This window comes from Onychostoma macrolepis, chromosome 13, assembly GCF_012432095.1.
Source record: "Onychostoma macrolepis isolate SWU-2019 chromosome 13, ASM1243209v1, whole genome shotgun sequence".
Classification (NCBI taxonomy): domain Eukaryota; kingdom Metazoa; phylum Chordata; class Actinopteri; order Cypriniformes; family Cyprinidae; genus Onychostoma; species Onychostoma macrolepis.
Window position 1 is genome coordinate 3,858,920 of NC_081167.1, and position 19,946 is coordinate 3,878,865.

The following is a 19,946-nucleotide window of genomic DNA, read 5'->3' on the forward strand; positions in this document are numbered from 1 at the left end:
AAGCAACATTTAAAAAAAAGAAGTAATAATTCATCCTTTAAAGGGTTAAACAGTTTCCGAACTAATGTTTTAATTAAAAAATGTTTTTTCACAATGTGAGCAGATCTCTAGCGTAATACAAAGAAAAAAAGAAAAAACGACAATGACAAATAACTCTAAATGACAAACCCTCATCAGAATAAAAGGGACAGAGCTTTTGCATGCTCTAAACTCTGTTTAAGAAAAATAAGGACATTGTGTCATTTCCTTCCTCCTGCAACTTCCTTATGACATTAAATGAACAACACAAACAGCAGCCCTCCCACGCAATGTAACGCAGAGATATGATTCATCCCTTGCACCTGAGCGACGACAGGCCTTCCTTTGCATTTTCTGCTCTGATTTTGGGGGAAACAATTAATGGAATTAATTTTAAATGTGGCAGTGTGTTACTGATAGATGAAAGCATTATCATACTGACCTATGAAGTATTTAACAAAAAGCAAAATAACAACAACAACAACAACAATTACATTTTACTCTCAGCTCTTCTGAATTACCTTGCCATGAAAAAGCACCAGATGTTTCTGAACATTGAATACGTGACTTTTTTTTTAAACTTAAAGTAAATTCCCTTTTTGGACCAAGGAGGACATTTGAACTTTTGGAAATGTGTTCCCCAACCCTGTTTCTGGAGATGTGTTTGAAAATGTGTACTGTTGGTGCACCTCCAAGAACAGGGTTGAGAAACATGTTAAAGTAATCCATACGTAAGCTTTTAAACTTAAAATAATAAACAGTGAATAACATTTAATTAGTTATGATATGACCCCTTTCAGTAGTACACAAGTTTAAGATTTGATGCACTGATTTGTCAAAAGTGGAATAATAAAAAAATAATTTAAAAAAATTGTTTGGGTACATTTCCAATGATAACTGTGACGCACTCTAGACCGAAAAGATGCTTTGATAGTCATCATAAAGCAATGTTCTCTCAGGTGTTAATGGAAGTGACGACAAGAACTTGATATCCAAGCAGGAGACACCCAAGGGGTTAAAAGACAAAACATCCTCTGAGCGGAATTATTTCCTCTCTCAACACCTGCCTTCCCCTTCCTCCATGTCAGCTTTTCAGGCCAATATACTGTGATCATCTGAAATGAGGAAATGCTATGACAAACTGGCCTAATAGTATTCTATTTTTACATTTCCAATACTAATGCAGAATCAGACTCCAATTTACATTTAATATAGGCTGACTGTAATTTTGAAAACCTTACACATCTTTTAATTAACCATAAGTCATTAGTTTAACACCTTTTACAAAGCAATGCCGACAATTAATACAAAATGTTTCATTTCAAATCATATTAACAACATAATCTGAGTAACAAGTTAACCTGAAAAACTGACAACAATTTTAAAATTTCTACAGAATTTCTGAGGATGTTTTACCTGTCTTCGTTTTATATTTTTCAAAAACCTAAAACCTCATTTCCAGTTTTCAATGACGAAATTCTCAGACTTTTGGACCCCACTGTACTCAAGATTTAGGGCAGGAAATTATGGTCTAGAAATGATAGTGTGAGTGACAACTGAAAGACCCCCCCTTTATCTCTCTTTAAACATTCAGGGGGACCAGAGCTTTGAAGAAGATAATGTAGAAGGACAAAAGCACAGCAAAACACACATCTGGACATGTGGTCATATGGTCTGACTTGGACACTGCTGAAGTTGCATTACTTGAATTATACAGCTGCATCCTGAGCTGCCTTTTTTCTGTAGCAGCCCTCTAAGAAAAAAACAAATACAACCATTACGTCCTCGTCCTCTCCCACTGGTGGGACCCACTGTCTTGGCTTTCATTGGAGCAGATACAGGCAAGAAGGAGCATTCAGCAGGAAGAGTTTAATTAGAGATCCTGTCTGGCTGGAGAGTTCTTTATGCTCCTCTATCCAAGCAGTGCTTTCAAACAGAGGCCACGGATCATGGGAGGAGTCTCAGTCCTTTCACAGAGGACTCTGTTAAGAAAACAGCCTGTTAGACTGATGAGGGATGAGTACAAGCAGCCTGGGAGCAAGTGATACTCTATTAGTACTTCTGTGGCACTGTCTCCTCCTCCTACTCTTGATGGCATATAAACGAAGCTCACACACAGTGGGAGCACAATCCTGGAAAAGGAGAATAAACTGGATGTAGACACTGAGACTCAGTGGCTTTATTCTTGTAACATCCAGACTCTAAATAAGGGAAAAAGGAAGATATTTTTTACTTGCACAGGTAGTAGTATTAAAGTTTCAGAACAAACATGCTGAACGCTGGGATACTATTACTACTAAGTTATTGCCTTAGTGTTGGGGAAGCATTTACAGCCAATTCAGAAACAACAGGAAAGAAGCAGTACCAGATCCAGAATGGACCATGCACCTACACCTTTCTGCTGCCAGAACCACAGGACTGCGGAGGCCCTTCGAGCACTTACACTAACCAAGTGCAACGAGATGACCTGGTTGACTATGACAGCTCAATCCAAAGACTAGAACAACTAGAAACCATCATGGAGAACAACACACAATGGCTGCAGAAGGTACAACGTTTCTCTTGTATATCACTGTAGAGAAAGTAGATGTGCTTTTCTAATGTAGATTAATTATATTTTAGGACACCTTCACACTTGACAATTTGGTGCAGAGTTTCATGTCAGAGTTAGGTTTTTTCTTTTCTTTTGCTTTGAAAGCAGTTTTCTAAATATATGTAAATTGCACCCGAGTCTGCTTAAAAAGGTTGTCAGAAGAACAGTTCACATGTACCGTTTCATCTCTTGCAATGGTAGATAAATGCAAGCACTGATTTGCGCATGTAAAGTTTCGGTGGTAAGCTTCCGATACAACTCGTTGTGGCACTCAGGTTCAGACCCAAATGTAATGTAAAAAGAGACCTCTGGAAGGAGGGGAGAGGGTGTTATAATCAAATTCATACCAACCAACCAAACCAAGACTTAAAGCCAAACAACTTTATAACTTTAGTGTGTTCTTCTCAGAATGGAGCATTTTAATCACTTTAATCAAGCAGCTAAAAATCAGGAAACAACATTAAATGCTTGGATTTAAATGAATAAACGTCATTGCTTATTATATGAACTGACCAAAGCTTAATTTTTCCAAATTAATTTACAATTATTGCATAAGCACTGACTTTCAGCCCACAAAGGACCTGTGCTTTAAACTGAGTTGACCTGCACCAAAGTTTTAATTGTTTGTTCCTGCTTTAAACGAGCCAGATGTGACGCCCTTAGTTTTGAATTGGAGCATTTGTTTCAGAACCTGGCACATTTCCTCCTCTAGTTCTATTCGTTATTGGCAACACTGAAAACACGCTCTTATCCACACAAAAAGAATCAGTCTAAGATAGTCTGAACAAGGTGGTCTCAGCCTGATTGAAAACCAGCTGGATGAGCACAATACTTCTTGCAGCTGAAAACCAAAAAGCACCTCTTCTCATTGCTCTTTGCCAAAACAGGTGCAAGAATGCTGTTCTTACGCAGCCTGGACTCTTGCTCTAACAGATACATTTTTATTTATATAGTGGTGTGCAATATTGACAAAATATACCTCTCTGTATTTTCTGGATCTTTTATAATTTTTTATTTTAGTCACTAATGATAATTTCACAATATTTTCCTGAGTGTGTTTTTGGGCTGGTACTTTTACTGGGTTAGGCCTGTCTTGGACAGTAACATTCTGTGTGGTGATTAGTTCACAGCAGTGACTTTTTCATCATACCTTATTAGATATATGCATCATCTTTTATAGTGTTTTATTTTTGGAATATTGAAATATGAAATCGTTAAAAAAAAAAAAAAAAGACACTTCTCAATATCACATTTGCAATAGTGCTGATATTTGGTTAAAAAAAAGCATGCTTGCTTGTGTGATACTATTGCTTAACTATATCATATAGAAGTAAAAGATTGTGTGGGCATTCTAACAGCATTCTAATGTAAAAAAAAATTGGGTTAGAAACAATTTGCTAGCAAATTTTACAGTAAAATACAAAGAAATGGCAAGTAACATACTGAACTAAACATGAAATTTTGAAGTATGCATTTGCATGTATATGTGTATATATAAGCCAACAATTTACAGATCTGAAAATGCTCAAAAAAAAAAAAAAAAAAAGAGACATGTTAGCTAAATAGGCTTGGCAGTGAAATTCGTATTTAATAGAAGTAGCCAACCATTAAACATAGGTGGTTGATAATCTAGAATATATCTAATATCATATATATCATTTGTGACTTCTGAACAAAAATAAATGTTAATTCTACTAATTTAGTTTAAAAAAAAAAAATACTATACACTATTTTACAATATGTGGGGTTTAATTTCAGATTTTTTTTCTTCTTCTCTACAGCATCTATCTACAACATTCTAACACTGTCTCATTTCACACCTGAGAACGTTGATGCTCTAGACCAGGGTTTCATAACCCTAGGTAAAAACGGTGCTAACCACCTATTAAATTAAAAGTATGAAATGTTGAGATGATTGAGTACAGTGTAAAAGTGTCAAGTGTCATCTGAAAATGTTTTAATGCACATTAAACTACAACAACAAAAAACACACATGATTTTCTATTTTAGAAACTGTCATGCAGGGCGAAAAGTGAACTCTTGCATCCTCTTGGAAGCAAAAGAAACAATATTTTGGTATGGCAGAAGAAGGGCTCTTCCTCTTAGCAGTCCATTCTAAGACCTTAATCTAAGGTCAGAGGAAATCACTTCCCCCTCTTTTGGCTCTCAAGAACTGTACTGTAAGAATCTCACATTATTGGGATATCTGATTAAGTGGCCAAGGCCCTATTCATATGTGACAGCAAAACAATGCGTAAGTATGTGGTCACACTTTCATGTAAATAGGCAGAAGAAACAAGCCTAGTTGAATACTTGGAGCAGGAGCAAACAACTGATTAGATCAGCTTGCAATTACGATTATACGTCATGACACCCTTCACATGAAGAAGCGGCTCCAGAAAAGGCTTGGTGGAACCAAAAGAGGAAGGCAAACAAAATTAACCTGATTACAGTAGTTGTCACAAATTAAAAAATATTCATGCTAAAGTGCCGTAGTAATTGGTCTTTCATACTTAGCAAACAAACAGTGGCAAATCCACTGCAATTTTATTTTCCTCTCAACATTCTAGAAATTTTTGCAGGACAAAACTTGTAACTCATTTCCATCCTGTTTGTTTGAGTGCTGGAGTTTCAGGAACTCAATACAGGAAAGACAACATACAAGGATTTGCATTCAACACTGCTGAGTTTGAGATTCTTTCATGGAGTGTCAACTCTAGTGTAGATGCCTTAACAAAATGTCCATTTCAGCACAAAGGTTCAAGAAACTGAAAATTTTACCAACAAAGTCTTGACAGTCTCATACTGTACTATTCCAAAATATGGCCATTTTTAAATGACATTATCACCTGTGTCTACAGTGACATTGTTGAATAGCTTAAACAAACAGCTTGCTCCACATCTGCTAACAGAGGCAGAATTGTCATATTGAGCTATCCCTTCATCAATACAAGCTCAAGTAAGCCTAATTTACAAAAGTTATTTTCTATAAACAACTTTTCTTGATTATTAAATGCCTTGTGACAGTTGAATTTTTCAAGGTATGCATTTCTGTAATTCAGAGGTTGAGGCTGTATTTTCTGTAGTCTTATCTAAAAATTGCAGGCGCATCTGCAAAAGCTACATTTCAGCATCTAAAAACAGCAGCAGAGCATCCCTCTCTCAGAATCATATACATGAAGAGATGCAGATAGTGGTATCATGTAGGAAAACAAAGATGCAGATAGTGACTTCAGATGCAACAGTTTTCAAATAAATCAAATAATCTGATTCCATCCACAGCTGGAGAACTACATCCAGGAGAACCTCAAACAAGACATGGCCCAAATTCAAAATAATGCGGTGCAAAACCACACAGTGACCATGATCAAGATTGGGACCAGCCTCCTGAGTCAGACAGCAGAGCAAACCCGAAAAATCACTACTGTTGAGGCACAGGTGAGGTTGTTACTTCACTGTCTAATTCAGCAGGCATGGAGTCAGTTTCAATAACTAACAGGACTCTACTGATTTTTTCTATTGGTCTGGCTTGGACAGTTGTTTGGAATTTTACTTGCCCTGCTAAAGTGTTTGCTGGCTACATCACATGGGTTCTTTTTGTATAAACCGTGTATGACACCAAAAATGTAGATAACTAGGAACATTTTACAGTTCTTTACAGGTATATGTACTCTTTACTCCGATTAATTTATGATGTCACATTTTGCATGGCATCTAACTTATTCTGCTACAAAAGAAGTAATATCGCCATCTACAGGACAATGACACAATTTGACAGTACTACATCTTGTGTGTTTTGCCCTTAGTCACCCAAACTTGCCAACAAGGCAACTTAACGTGAATGCATTAGCAGGTAGTTGTGAATATCAGGTCTTTTATTTATGAGATGAAGACATGGCTGAGACTTTTTAATGGATATTGGTTGACCTTTTTGAGTACTTGAGCTTAGCTGAGACTTTAGTGTTTGTAGACATTTAAGGCTGTTGTGTTGACTTTGATTTATTGCAATTTTGAGGTATTCAGTTTTATTTTTTGAGGTATTCAATCATTTTTTATGATTGCTCTTCACACTGTTTATGCTGTAAGGTATGTAACTTTTACTAAAGTATGGTTTACAGGTATATACACAATCAATATGTAAATGCCTGAATACCATGGGCCTCATATATAAAGTGTGCATACAGCCAGATTTGATCTTAGAGTGTGTGCGCGCTTAAATCCACGCCGACGCACATATTTGTAAAAACTGCCTTTGACGTGGAAAAGTGTTTAGTGTCACATCAGGGTCTGAGCAGATGTACACACTTTTTTCTTGTTTGAGTACTGCAGGTTTTTGAAAATGTAAGCTGTTCTTGTAGCTCGCTTTGGAAAGGATTTGGATGATGACTGGTGAACATTTATATGTTAATGACATTGATTAGGAGTCGTTTACAAGCAGAGAACTGAAACCATTCAATTGCGCACAAGTTCAAGGTAATTTGCGATTCATAGATTTCACATCTGAAAGAAGCGTACGTGCGTTTTCTGTATGTGCGTTCATTCTATGAATCACACGTACGCATATTTGAGAGATAATCAAAAGATCAAATTTAGGATGGTTTCTGCACAACATCTGATGAGGCCCCATGAGTGCAAAATGGAGGGGAGAATATGAGAATATGGAGAGTTGAGGAGAATATGAGTTGAATGAACAGCCAGGGTTTTAGTACAGGTTGCTCAAAAGTCTCAAAGAAGTGTAAGTGCACTTCTTAAAGACCTAAAAGAGGAAGGACAATGTTATACTTTACAAAATGTTGTGGAGAACTGCCAAATTGTTCTGAAGATGGTTTTACAGTTAAAAAGTCAGTGGAAGACCACGGCAGCTGAAAAACTACAAAATACCTTCAGAGAAGAGAGTGATTCAGTGTCTGCAAGTTATATGAAATACTCATGATTTGCAGAGTCTTATCTAAGATACAATCTGTGGGAAACACAATGTCCATTTTCATCTTTAGGTTATTAACCAAACAACTCGACTTGAACGTCAGCTTCTTGAGAACTCCATTTCAACCAGCAAACTGGAAAAAGAAATTCTACAGCATATAAATGAAATCAACAAACTGAACGAAAAAAACAGGTAAACATTATTAATTGGACTATTAAAAACACCACCACACATTTTGCTTTAAGCGTTAACTATGTAAAGATCCGTTCAAGTCACAGGCACTTATACAGTACTTTACGTTGCTGACTCCTTTCAGAGTTTAAAACATCTCTGTAAAAAAGTGTTTTTCAAAGCTTGTTCTCTTGGTTCCTGTTAGTGTCCTGGAGAAGCGAGTGGAGAACATAGAAGGAAAGAGAAATACTGAGCTAGAAAACCTCAAAGAGGAGAAGGAACAGCTCAAAAAGCTGGTGGAAAAGCAGACTAACATAATGAAAGAAATGGAGCAACAACTGCTCCGCACCTCCTCCGATAACTCTGCAATGAAGCAGCAGCAGCAAGAACTGACAAATACAGTCAACAACCTAATCCACACAATCTCTGTGGGTAAGTGACCATCCGCTTGCATCAGCATTTCAACTGTTATCGCACATGGGACCTGGGGGAAAATAAACACCCAAAACAATATTATGCCAGCTCACTAGCAGCTGTTCAAATGTTTGGGGAAAAAGTTCAACGGTTAATCAGACAGAGACACATAAAAACAATCATCACTGGAGTACAATAAACATATAATATGCATAGTCATAGTCTAATAGTTTTAGTAAAAAACCTATAAGGCACTAGTGATCATGAAAGTATATTCTTAAAACTTGACAGTAATCTTGTGAAATTAAGGTCCATACGGTGAAAAAAAAAAAAAAACACAACCGTAAGTTAAATGTGGGCACTGTGACAAAAATCCAAAATGGTATTGAGTCTATATACACCAGTTTTTGTACCAAAACGGTATAAACATTATATAGCCATCCAATCCAATTTCTGGCATAGCCTACCATCCAGTATGGCTCAACAAGACTTTTCTTTCATCAGGTAGCAATTCAATGATGCAGGACAACCCAGATCAGTACAATGACTGTGCTGCAGTCTTCAGTGTAGGGAACAAGGAAAGCGGGGTCTACTCATTGACCATACCCGATACAAAACAGCAGTTCAAGGTAACCTCTATCACCTTAACTCAAGTGCAAATGCAGTAACATTCAAACCTAACATTTACAAATGAAAATTTTCTCATTATTCACTCTTGTGTTGTTCTGACCATGTACTACTTTTTTTAATCAGTGAAACACAAAAGGCTGTACATCAAAATCACTATTTTCCATACAACAAAAGTGGATAGTCATTTGTATTGTATGAGCTGTTGGCTGTCGAAGACTCAGGTTGAAGTCCAACCCGAGTCATGTCTTGATCCCATTCCCCTACTCTAACACCTACATACCTGTCTACACTGTATTTTCAAAGGCAAAAAGCCCAACAATAAAATGAAAGAAAATAAGCAATTGTTCAATTAAAAAAATATGTTATTAGATATTACAAATGCCAGTGTCAACTTTTTTTTCCTATTTGTATGAAATAAAGTATGAACATCTGCCTAATATCTTTTGTGTTTTAAGGAAGGATTAAAATAATATGTGGTTTGAAAGACATAAGGGTAACTAAACAAGAGCTTTCATTTTAGGGTGAACTATTCCTTTAAGTGTGACTCATGCTGAAATTCTAAACATTCCCACAGACAGCCATTTCATAAGAAACCGTTCTTTAGAATTCATTGAAGTCAGGCAATACAAGATTTAATTTATAGAAATGTAAAATTTCTTTTTCCAGGCCTACTGTGACATGGAGACAGATGGAGGTGGATGGACAGTAATACAGAAGCGCTTTAATGGCCTTGTTGATTTTCATCAAACGTGGACAAATTACACATTGGTAGGGATTTAATGGTGTTTACCTATATTGCCTTGACTTATATGCCCTCCAGAAGCTTGCAAGTGCCATCCCAAAGAGGCACAAAATCACTTTCACAGACTTTTACCTTAACTGCTGGTGGAATGACCTGCCGAACTCAATTCCAGCAGCTAAGTCCTTAGCCATCGTCAAGAAATGGCTAAAAACCACATCTCTTCCATCTACACTTGACCCTCTAACACTTGCATATACATATACACTGCCGCTCAAAATTTTGGCAATCGGTAAAATGTTTATTGTTTTTTAAAGAAGTTTCATCTGCTCATCAAAGCTGTATCTGTTTGATCAAAAATACAGAAAAAATACATCAAAAATATTTGTGAAATATTGCAATATAAAAATAACAGTTTTCTATTTTAATATACTTTAAAATATAATTTCTGTGATCAAAGCTGAAATTTCAGCATCATTACTCCAGTCTTCAGTGTCACATGATCCTTCAGAAATCATTCTAATATGCTGATTTATAATCAATGTTGGAAACCGTTGTGCCGTTTTTTTTTTGGGGACCTGTGATTTTTTTTTTAAGATTCTCTGATTAATAAAAAGTTAAAAAGAACAGCATTTATTTAAAAAATAAATTTTGTGAATACAATGCTATTCAAAAGTTTGGGGTCAGTAAATTTTTTTCTTTCTTTTTCTTTTTTTTAAAAAAGAAATTAATACTTTTATTCAGGAGGGATGTGTTAAAATAATAAAAAGTCATAGTAAAGACTTATATTGTTAGAAAAGATTTCCATTTTGAAAAAATGCTGCTCTTTTCAACTTTGTATTCATCAAAGAAAAAAGTATCACATGTTCCAAAAAACAATATGAAGCAACACAACAGTTTCAACACTCATGTGACACTGAAGACTGGAGTAATGATGCTGAAAATTCAGTGCTGCATCACAGAAATCAATTATATTTTAAAGTATATTAAAATAGGAAACCAATATTAGAAATGGCAATAAGATTTCACAATATTACTGTTTTTTCTGTATTTTTGATCGAATAAATATAGCCTTGATGAGCAGAAAAGACTTCCTTAAAAAAACATTAAAAATCTTACAGATCCCAAACTTTTGAGCGGCAGTGTATGTATGTATTTATATATATAAATACATACATACATACATACACACATATATATATATATATGTGTGTGTGTGTGTGTGTGTGTGTGTGTGTGTGTGTCTGTGTGGAGTGTGGAAGCTCAACAGTAGTGAATAGTGATCATTACAGGACAGATGGAGGCACTGGTGCACTCACTTGCTCTTAAAATACTCTGTCATTTTTGCTCATGCAGATAAAAGTTATACAGGTGCATCTCAATAAATTAGAATGTCGTGGAAAAGTTCATTTATTTCAGTAATTCAACTCAAATTGTGAAACTCGTGTATTAAATAAGTTCAATGCACACAGACTGAAGTAGTTTAAGTCTTTGGTTCTTTTAATTGTGATGACTGGCTCACATTTAACAAAAACCCACCAATTCACTCTCTCAACAAATTAGAATATGGTGACATGCCAATCAGCTAATCAACTCAAAACACCTGCAAAGGTTTCCTGAGCCTTCAAAATGGTCTCTCAGTTTGGTTCACTAGGCTATACACAATCATGGGGAAGACTGCTGATCTGACAGTTGTCCAGAAGACAATCATTGACACCCTTCACAAGGAGGGTAAGCCACAAACAGAGTGCTGTATCCAAGCATGTTAACAGAAAGTTGAGTGGAAGGAAAAAGTGTGGAAGAAAAAGATGCACAACCAACGAGAGAACCGCAGCCTTATGAGGATTGTCAAGCAAAATCAATTCAAGAATTTGGGTGAACTTCACAAGGAATGGACTGAGGCTGGGGTCAAGGCATCAAGAGCCACCACACACAGACGTGTCAAGGAATTTGGCTACAGTTGTTGTATTCCTCTTGTTAAGCCACTCCTGAACCACAGACAATGTCAGAGGCGTCTTACCTGGGCTAAGGAGAAGAAGAACTGGACTGTTGCCCAGTGGTCCAAAGTCCTCTTTTCAGATGAGAGCAAGTTTTGTATTTAATTTGGAAACCAAGGTCCTAGAGTCTGGAGGAAGGCTCAAGTTGCTTGAAGTCCAGTGTTAAGTTTCCACAGTCTGTGATGATTTGGGGTGCAATGTCATCTGCTGTATACCAATAAATTTTAGAGCACTTCATGCTTCCTTCAGCTGAGCTGATCAGCTTTTTGAAGATGCTGATTTCATTTTCAAGCAGGATTTGGCACCTGCCCACACTGCCAAAAGCACCAAAAGTTGGTTAAATGACCATGGTGTTGGTGTGCTTGACTGGCCAGCAAACTCACCAGACCTGAACCCCAAAGAGAATCTATGGAGTATTGTCAAGAGGAAAATGAGAAACAAGAGACCAAAAAAATGCAGATGAGCTGAAGGCCACTGTCAAAGAAACCTGGGCTTCCATACCACCTCAGCAGTGCCACAAACTGATCACCTCCATGCCACGCCAAATTGAGGCAGTAATTAAAGCAAAAGGAGGCCCTACCAAGTATTGAGTACATATACAGTAAATGAACATACTTTCCAGAAGGCCAACAATTCACTAAAAATGTTTTTTTTTATTGGTCTTATGAAGTATTCTAATTTGTTGAGATAGTGAATTGGTGGGTTTTTGTTAAATGTGAGCCAAAATCATCTAAAACTACTTCAGTCTGTGTGCATTGAATTTATTTAATACACAAGTTTCACAATTTGAGTTGAATTACTGAAATAAACTTTTCCATGACATTCTAATTTATTGAGATGCACCTGTACATCTTTCGAATCTGTAAAGACTATGTTTATTTGTGTGCACTCGCAATAACCCATCATTGCACTTTTGTAAAATAATGAAAGCAATCAGGATGCGCTTTCTGCTGTCTCTGTGAACTTGAGCACGAAACTCCAAAACTCTGTGTATACTTGCCTTACAGACACGGAAAATATAGCTATAGAGAGTGAAATGTATACTTTTAAATGAGCCAATTCAAATGGAAAACAAATATTCTCAGATTATGAATCTGTATGAAACATGCATACAGGCGCATCACTACTGCGAATGACGAGTCAATGTCGCCGACTTCATCTCTTAAACCAAAAACAAAGAAAGGACTAGTTTATCAATACATTATTAAAATGTTAACGCAGCCTCCTTACTATTTTTCCCTCACACATTCATAATTATTACTTCTGCAGGTGCGCTATGGAAAGCTTTATGCCCGCTTATTCGACTACGCAGGCAGTTAAAGGCTCATTATTATGATTTAAATGGTTTATTAATAAACGTGTGATTAGTCGACTAATGCTTCAATTGAACGACTACTAGTTGACCGGAAAAATCTTTAGTCGAGGGCAGCCCTAGTTCAAAAACACAAAAATGCTGGAAAACCGCAGAATTTGTGGGACCTGAAGGATTTTTCAGAAGAACGGCAGGCAGTTTAACTGTTCAGGACAAACAAGGGACTCATGAACAACTATTAATAAACAACAACAACAAAAAAAAAACAGCTGTGGATCATTCAGGTAACAACACCGTATTAAGAATCGTATTATGGGATGTAAACCTTTGAACGAGGTCATTTAAAAAAAAATTTAACTATTATTTTCTCTTGTGGACTATATGTGAAATGTTTTATTCAGGTCAGTACTTAATAAACAATAACATGCATTTTGTATGATCCCTGACTTTGTATGAACATTTTGCAGATATATATACACACACGCACACACAAAAAAAACCTTACTATGTGCACTGCGTTAGACTAACCAAGACTTCTCACAGCACTTACATTTACCTATTGCTCTTTTATTGGTTTTGATTGCTTCTATTGTCCTCATTTGTAATTTGCTTTGTAATTTCACATTGTAAATGTGCCTGATAAATGACTAAATGTTCATGAACACTACTATGAAACATGGACTTTCTGTTCTTCCATTTCAGGGGTTTGGAGATATCGCAGGTGAACACTGGTTGGGGAATGAATTCATCTCTAAGTTGACACAAGAAAAACAATATGTGCTCAGAATAGATCTGATGGACTGGGAGGGGAATACGGCCTTTTCAAAATATGAGCAGTTCTCACTAGATGGAGAGAAGCAGAATTACAGGTGAAGAATTACCCTGTGCTTTTTATACCTGGGAGTTTTGTGACTCGTTTTGAGTTTTGTGTGTGTTTTAGACTATATGCTGTATGACAGTAGAATCATGCCATACGGTTTACACCACAGTAAATATCTGCATGGCTATCAGTAGGCAGGACTGCTTTTTGGTATGTAAGAGTGACAAAGAAACACGAAGGAAGTAGCTGGTATTAAGATTTGTAGAGTAGTTCTTTATGGTCATCAAGCATCACGACTTTCTATATTAATATTCATATTCGCAGAATTGATGAGTGGTCATAGGTGTGTCTATACTGGCTATTTTATAATATCTTCATTTAATTAACCTTTATTTTATTTTATTTTTATTTTTTTGGTTTGTCTCTATAAAAGTCTGCTATCAGTATGTTCTCATATTTGAAATAAAACAGCAGGAAACTACGAATAAGCTGTTGATTTGGTACACACCCATGTTAACGCTGCCGTTCATTCTGCCATAAAATCTCTGAAGGGCTGGCGCACAATTGTCATAACTCCAAAGAAAATATTTTGCCATTTGGAAATAGTCATGGCCTATGTAACATGAAAAACATGACACAACACAGTTCCCCTGAACAACTTTTACCATCTGACCCCTCAACAAGCTAATGGCTAACTACCATTTTTAGTTGCACGGGAGGTTTGATTTCATTAGCATGTGGCTAAATTAATGATGCGATACGCTAATAAATACATCGGCTAAAGCTGTTCATTTTAATTAGATCAAATTAATTATCAATACATTTTAGTACTGGATGAATTATATCTAGAACCAATATTTCTGTCGCATCTTAAGCCATATTGTTTTTTTTTTCTCTGAGATCATCAAAATGCATTTTGGGATAACTAAATCTTTGCTAGAATTATGCTGTTTTAGCATTTAGCCAAAAGAAGGTATACTGGGGAAGAAAAAAAAAAAATGATTGGTTCTCTTCTGTATCGGTAGCCAATGAGCTCTCTGCTCAACATTCAAATATATGACTAGTGTTTGTTGTAGCAGTTTCGCAGCACGCTTCAGTAACCCTCCACCTTCCCCAGCTCAACTTGTATAGATCTGCTACGAGGTGATTCATGTATGCGACAGGGGGTTATTTCATGTATGTTATATTTGCAGCAGCAGTATTTCTTACATGCTCACAGCAGCATGTTGTGGATGTATTGGCAGTAGCAAGTCTCGGTACTTGCTCTGCTGCAGCAGCAGCAGCATAGCAAATCTATTCTGCCAAGACCGAATACATTAACATTGTCATGTACATTACCATGCCAATCTCTCCGAGAGTTGTCATGGCAGAATTACGGTAAAAAAAAACACCACCTGTGATTGCCAGACATTTACCGTAAAAGGTACTGTGACAATGTATCAGGTATTACAGGATGGCAATTGTGGCCTGTATATATTAAAGGGGCCCTATTATGTTTTTTAAAAAAAATTTTTTATTATGTATAGAGTTATTCTCTATATCAGCAAGCACTGTTTCTGAACTCCCCAAACACCTTGATTGTGTCCTGACGTCTCATCCGAAGGATGGTGACTTTAACAGTATAACACAGTGTCTACACCGGACGCGAGCGGCGCGACAAATCCCAGACAGAAAACTGCTGCCATGTTCTATTTTTGACATATTGACACAAATTTCAAATGATTTTCAACGGTCGCTTTGTCGCATCCAGTGTAGACAGACTTTAGCTGTTGCGTCCGGTGTAGACGCGTTGTAAGTGTCCCCATCACTATACTGGGGCGCTATAGGACCCACACAGACCACAGGGTGAGCACCCCCTGCTGGCCTCACTAGCACCTTTTCCAGCAGCAACCTAGTTTTCCCAGGAGGTCTCCCTTCCAGGTACTGACCAGGCACAGGATTTTAGTCATTGGTATCTCCTCTGTCCCTTGTTGGTAGGATTAACTGTATTAAGATGAACATGATCCTGTTTGCCTGTCTATAACATTGTCAATATTTGTGTATAGACAAATACAAAACACCATCAGGTTAACACAAAACACTACAAAAATGCAATAAACATTGCAGCCAAGCAACTCTCTTTCCATGCCTTCATAACACATTAATTTCTGTCAAATGCTCTGTCAGGTTGTAGGTGTCCTAAAGCAGTCATAGGACACAACATGCTGTGAAAGTATCTATGGCTATTTTTACTTATTCTTAGCCTCTAAATCAAATCACTGGTGAAATCTAAAAATTGATTAGCCAGTGGCTAATGACAGACATTATTTAATCTTTCTGTGTGAAATTTTGGTTGAATATACCTTTGGGAACATTCTTCCTGTCTGGCAAGTCTAGGATGTCTTAAAATTATGTCTATGTATGTTACAGTTCAAGAATTGGCACTTTTTAATGTCTGATTTAAAGCTTTTAATTTGACAGACCAGAAAAATCTACTGACAAAGTATGTAACTTATTAAACATTTCTATGTACCCTGACTAAAGGAAAACGCAATAACTTACAAAGACTGAGAATTTAGAGTTTTATGCATTTTAGCTGTTGATATGTTTTGCCTCGTCTTATTCATAAACTGTAGAAAGAAAATATAATCAACTGATATTTATAACGTATTATGTATATGTCTGCATTTCCAATTCTATAGGATACACCTCAATGGCTACAGTGGAACAGCAGGGAGAACCAGCAGCATGGGACAGCCAGGAAGTGATTTCAGCACAAAAGACATAGACAACGACAAATGTGTTTGCAAATGCTCACAAATGCTTTCAGGAGGTAAGAGCAGAGTACTTTCAAATAACTTAATTTATAACTGTTGTATTGCATACTTTTGGAGCGCTCATCTATCAAAGTTCCTTTTTTTTTTTTTTTTTTTTTTTGAACTTTGGTACTTGGCACTACCCCAGAAATCTGAATAGAATATATTTTGTATATGGGTCATGGCTTACCAGCAAAATTAGCCAGGAATCAATCAGCTCATTTGGGAATTTAGCCCTCATGAATGCTGACATTAAAGGGGTCATGAACTGAGAAATTTCCTTGATCTTTTGATATATAAGAGCTCATTGTGCTATAAAAACATTCTTTAAGTTTCAGAACTTTCTTGTTAGTCTAAAAACAGCTTATGTTGAAGCCAGTCTTCCAAAATGACTGGTTTTGGAATGTGCCACTTTATGATGTAATAGTGTGGCTAAACACCGCCTCCACAGAAGATGATCACTGCCTGTTTAGCCCCGTCCACTGATTTGCGCACATAGTAGGTAAATGACAAGAGCGGCAAATGCAGGTCTATGCAGAAATCAAACGATAAACTTCTTTTGATTAACTTTCTTTTTAATGAAGTGCCAGACCGCGTCGGTAAGAACTTGGTTCTTTGTTCAATTGATTCTACTGTGGATTCGTTTGCAAACAAGGTACAATTTGAGGCATAATTTTCAGAAAGATTGAAACTAAAAGACGATGCTGTGCCGACTATTATTAGATAAAAAGTTCACACACTACATGTGTGAGTGACTGTTTTCATTACGTGATCACAACTGCTTTGTCTGTTATTACAGATCGTTTGATATGTACTGAGTATTTAATGCATTTTAACCTAAAACACAGCAGCGTCCAACTAGGAAGGATGAAGGCTGTCAGACAAACATACACAACTGTTAGCCAATCATAGCAGTGGGCGTTTACTTCTACAATGTCACACCTATTCAAAAGGAGCGTTCTGATGAGGGGGTTAAAACAGGACAGAAAATAGCCTATTGCTTCTAAATTATTCATTTATTTATTTTAATGTAAAATTCTTGATAACATTATAAGTGGACCTATTGCGTATCCACATATATTGCCAATACAATCAATGAGAATGGAAGTTTCAGACTATAAAGGTAAGAATGAAATGGTCTTCACTTCAAATCATGTGTTTTCCATCACCATTTGATAATTTTCCTCTCAAATGCTGAAAACACAGTTTATACAGTGTGTGGAGTTTCTGTAAGTTTCAAAAAGCCCTTGTTTGTGAGCATGGGGTATGTTTACGGCCAACATTTTGTGTTGTCACAATACACAGTTGCCAGTTAGTTTTCATGTCCTAACCTAACAATATATTTTTGTTGTATCATTTAGGTTGGTGGTTTGATGCCTGTGGACCATCTAATCTCAATGGCGTATACTACCAGCAGGGGCAGAACACCAATCGGTTCAATGGTATCAAATGGTACTACTGGAAAGGTTCGGCATATTCACTAAAGGCCACTACTATGATGATAAGACCATCAAACTTCTGAGCCTCTACTTCTAAAGCACAATAACTGCTGATGTCACTGCTTTTCTTATCCTGTAAGGAAAATTTTGGTGGCTTGACCTTCATGCACCTCTGATAAATTACTATTTTTAAGAAGATCAAGCTCTTGAAAAATGCAAAGAAGGCTTTGTTTCTGTGTTAAATAGCTAATCAACTGAACACAAAAACATGACCTACAACATATTAAAATGGAGCTTCATCAATGGACAAGTTTTGTTGAAATGGAAGTATGAATACTTGCTGTTAATTGAAGACAATTGAAGACTAACAGCTGTAAAGGGGACAGCTATAAACGGAATTACCTTGATGCTTCACAGAATTTCTGAAATCTATATATAGATAGAATTAACTATTATTTTCTTATTGTGCTTATTTTATTTGTAATTAATATATTGTAAATACCAAATTATTTACAGAAATTGATATATTTTCAATGTAACCATGGTACAAGAGTGATTTAAATGCATAATGCTGAGGACATTCTTTATATTTGTCTTAAAAATTGTTACTCTATAAAGCTGTTGTTTACACATGGTTAAGTGCTTTTGACCTTCTTGTAGATTTCTTAACTCTGGGCATTTGTTGACAGATGACCAGACTTCACAGCATTCCTTAAAGGTTTATTTTATTGACTTGTGTGTACAAAGAGGCCCGCTAACATGACAGCAAAAACTAGGAAACAAAGTGTATAATGCCATAAGCGTAAGGCCTAACAATTACAATTAGGTGTGAAAATAAGATAAGAATGGTGAAACTGCTAGTGATAAACATGCTCGTCAAATCAGGCCATGGATATTTCAGGCTTCTTACAATTTTCATTTCATTCTTGAGCTTTGTTTCACGTTTGGTATCTCCCGTACAATTGTGATTTGGATCGCACGCTGCCCCGATGATCTTACGCATCAGACCGATCATTTGTCCTCTGTAATGTAGTTTAAACATGGGGTCTATGACGTCTTTTACAAAACACGTTTTTCCCGCGGTGCATTCGCACTCCAGTTGCTCATCCGCAGCAGCGCCAGAACTCCAGTCACACTCCACCAGCTTTTGCCAGACGACTTTTTCAGAATTCAGTTCTTTCCAAGACACAAACTTTGTCCCCTAATCGATATAGAATGTTGTCGCCGTTTCCTAGAATCTGGATTGACTGTTTTAATCCACGACGGTCCAGTGAAATTTCAGTTTCAGTTTCCGGTTTATGCTTCAGATCCGCCAAAGCGTTATTTGTAGAAAAATTGCAGTGTGTGTCAGGCTCAGACAAATTGTATTCTTGAAGCTGATTCTGTCGGTCCATGTAGATAACGTTAAACTTCTGATCAACAAGATCTTTCAGTAGCTCCGATGTCCGCACTGTCAAACGTGGTATTGTTCGCAGTGTATTGTTCGCAGTCGCAACTGCAGAGTTTATCAGGCCAGCCGTTGTTGGTTTTAGCGATTGGGTCCACCCTCACCCGCGTTGCGTGGTGTACAGGGTGGGGCTGTCATCAGGAAGCCATAAACATTGGTCAAGCCTAAGATAAGTTTCATTCAAACCAGTTATGACATTTTGGTTAAAGATTAGAGTGTCAAAAAAGTATTGTTCATAAGATCCATGATCCATAACATTAATTTCATGATGGTTATAATTTAACTTCTATACCAACGATAATGTTAAGATGCTAAGTACAGTTAAAGAATTTTAGTGACAATTCCATATTAAAATATTCCAAATAAATTAAAACAAATGTGATGAACACAATACATTCAACACTATATACATCAACAATATTTTTAATGTGTTTCAAAATATGCTTCTACCTTTTAAACATGACACAATTTGAATAAAAGTCTTAGAGGAAAGGGAAAATTTAATCCAATAGGGTAAATGTACCTATTAAGCTCACGTACCCATTAAGCGCACTTCCATTTTTGAGATCAGATTATAAAAAAAAAAAATTATTTATTATCTTACCTGATGTCTTAATCAATTGATGTGTTTGTTACTATATACCTCC

The 19,946-nt window shown here is 36.5% G+C and overlaps 2 protein-coding genes across 2 annotated transcripts in view; one reads left to right on the forward strand and one right to left on the reverse strand.

Annotated features, from left to right (window-relative positions):
* The window catches only part of mcph1 (microcephalin 1), a 109,800-nt gene that overhangs the window by 12,503 nt on the left and 77,351 nt on the right, over positions 1-19,946 (reverse strand). The window lies entirely within an intron of this gene.
* angpt2a (angiopoietin 2a) lies at positions 1,868-19,461 on the forward strand. Its single transcript, XM_058794856.1, has 9 exons — positions 1,868-2,566; positions 5,894-6,049; positions 7,606-7,727; positions 7,912-8,138; positions 8,625-8,749; positions 9,417-9,518; positions 13,501-13,667; positions 16,300-16,430; positions 17,775-19,461. The coding sequence occupies exons 1-9, from the start codon at positions 2,288-2,290 to the stop codon at positions 17,933-17,935; spliced, it is 1,470 nt and encodes a 489-aa protein (XP_058650839.1). The 5' UTR covers positions 1,868-2,287; the 3' UTR covers positions 17,936-19,461.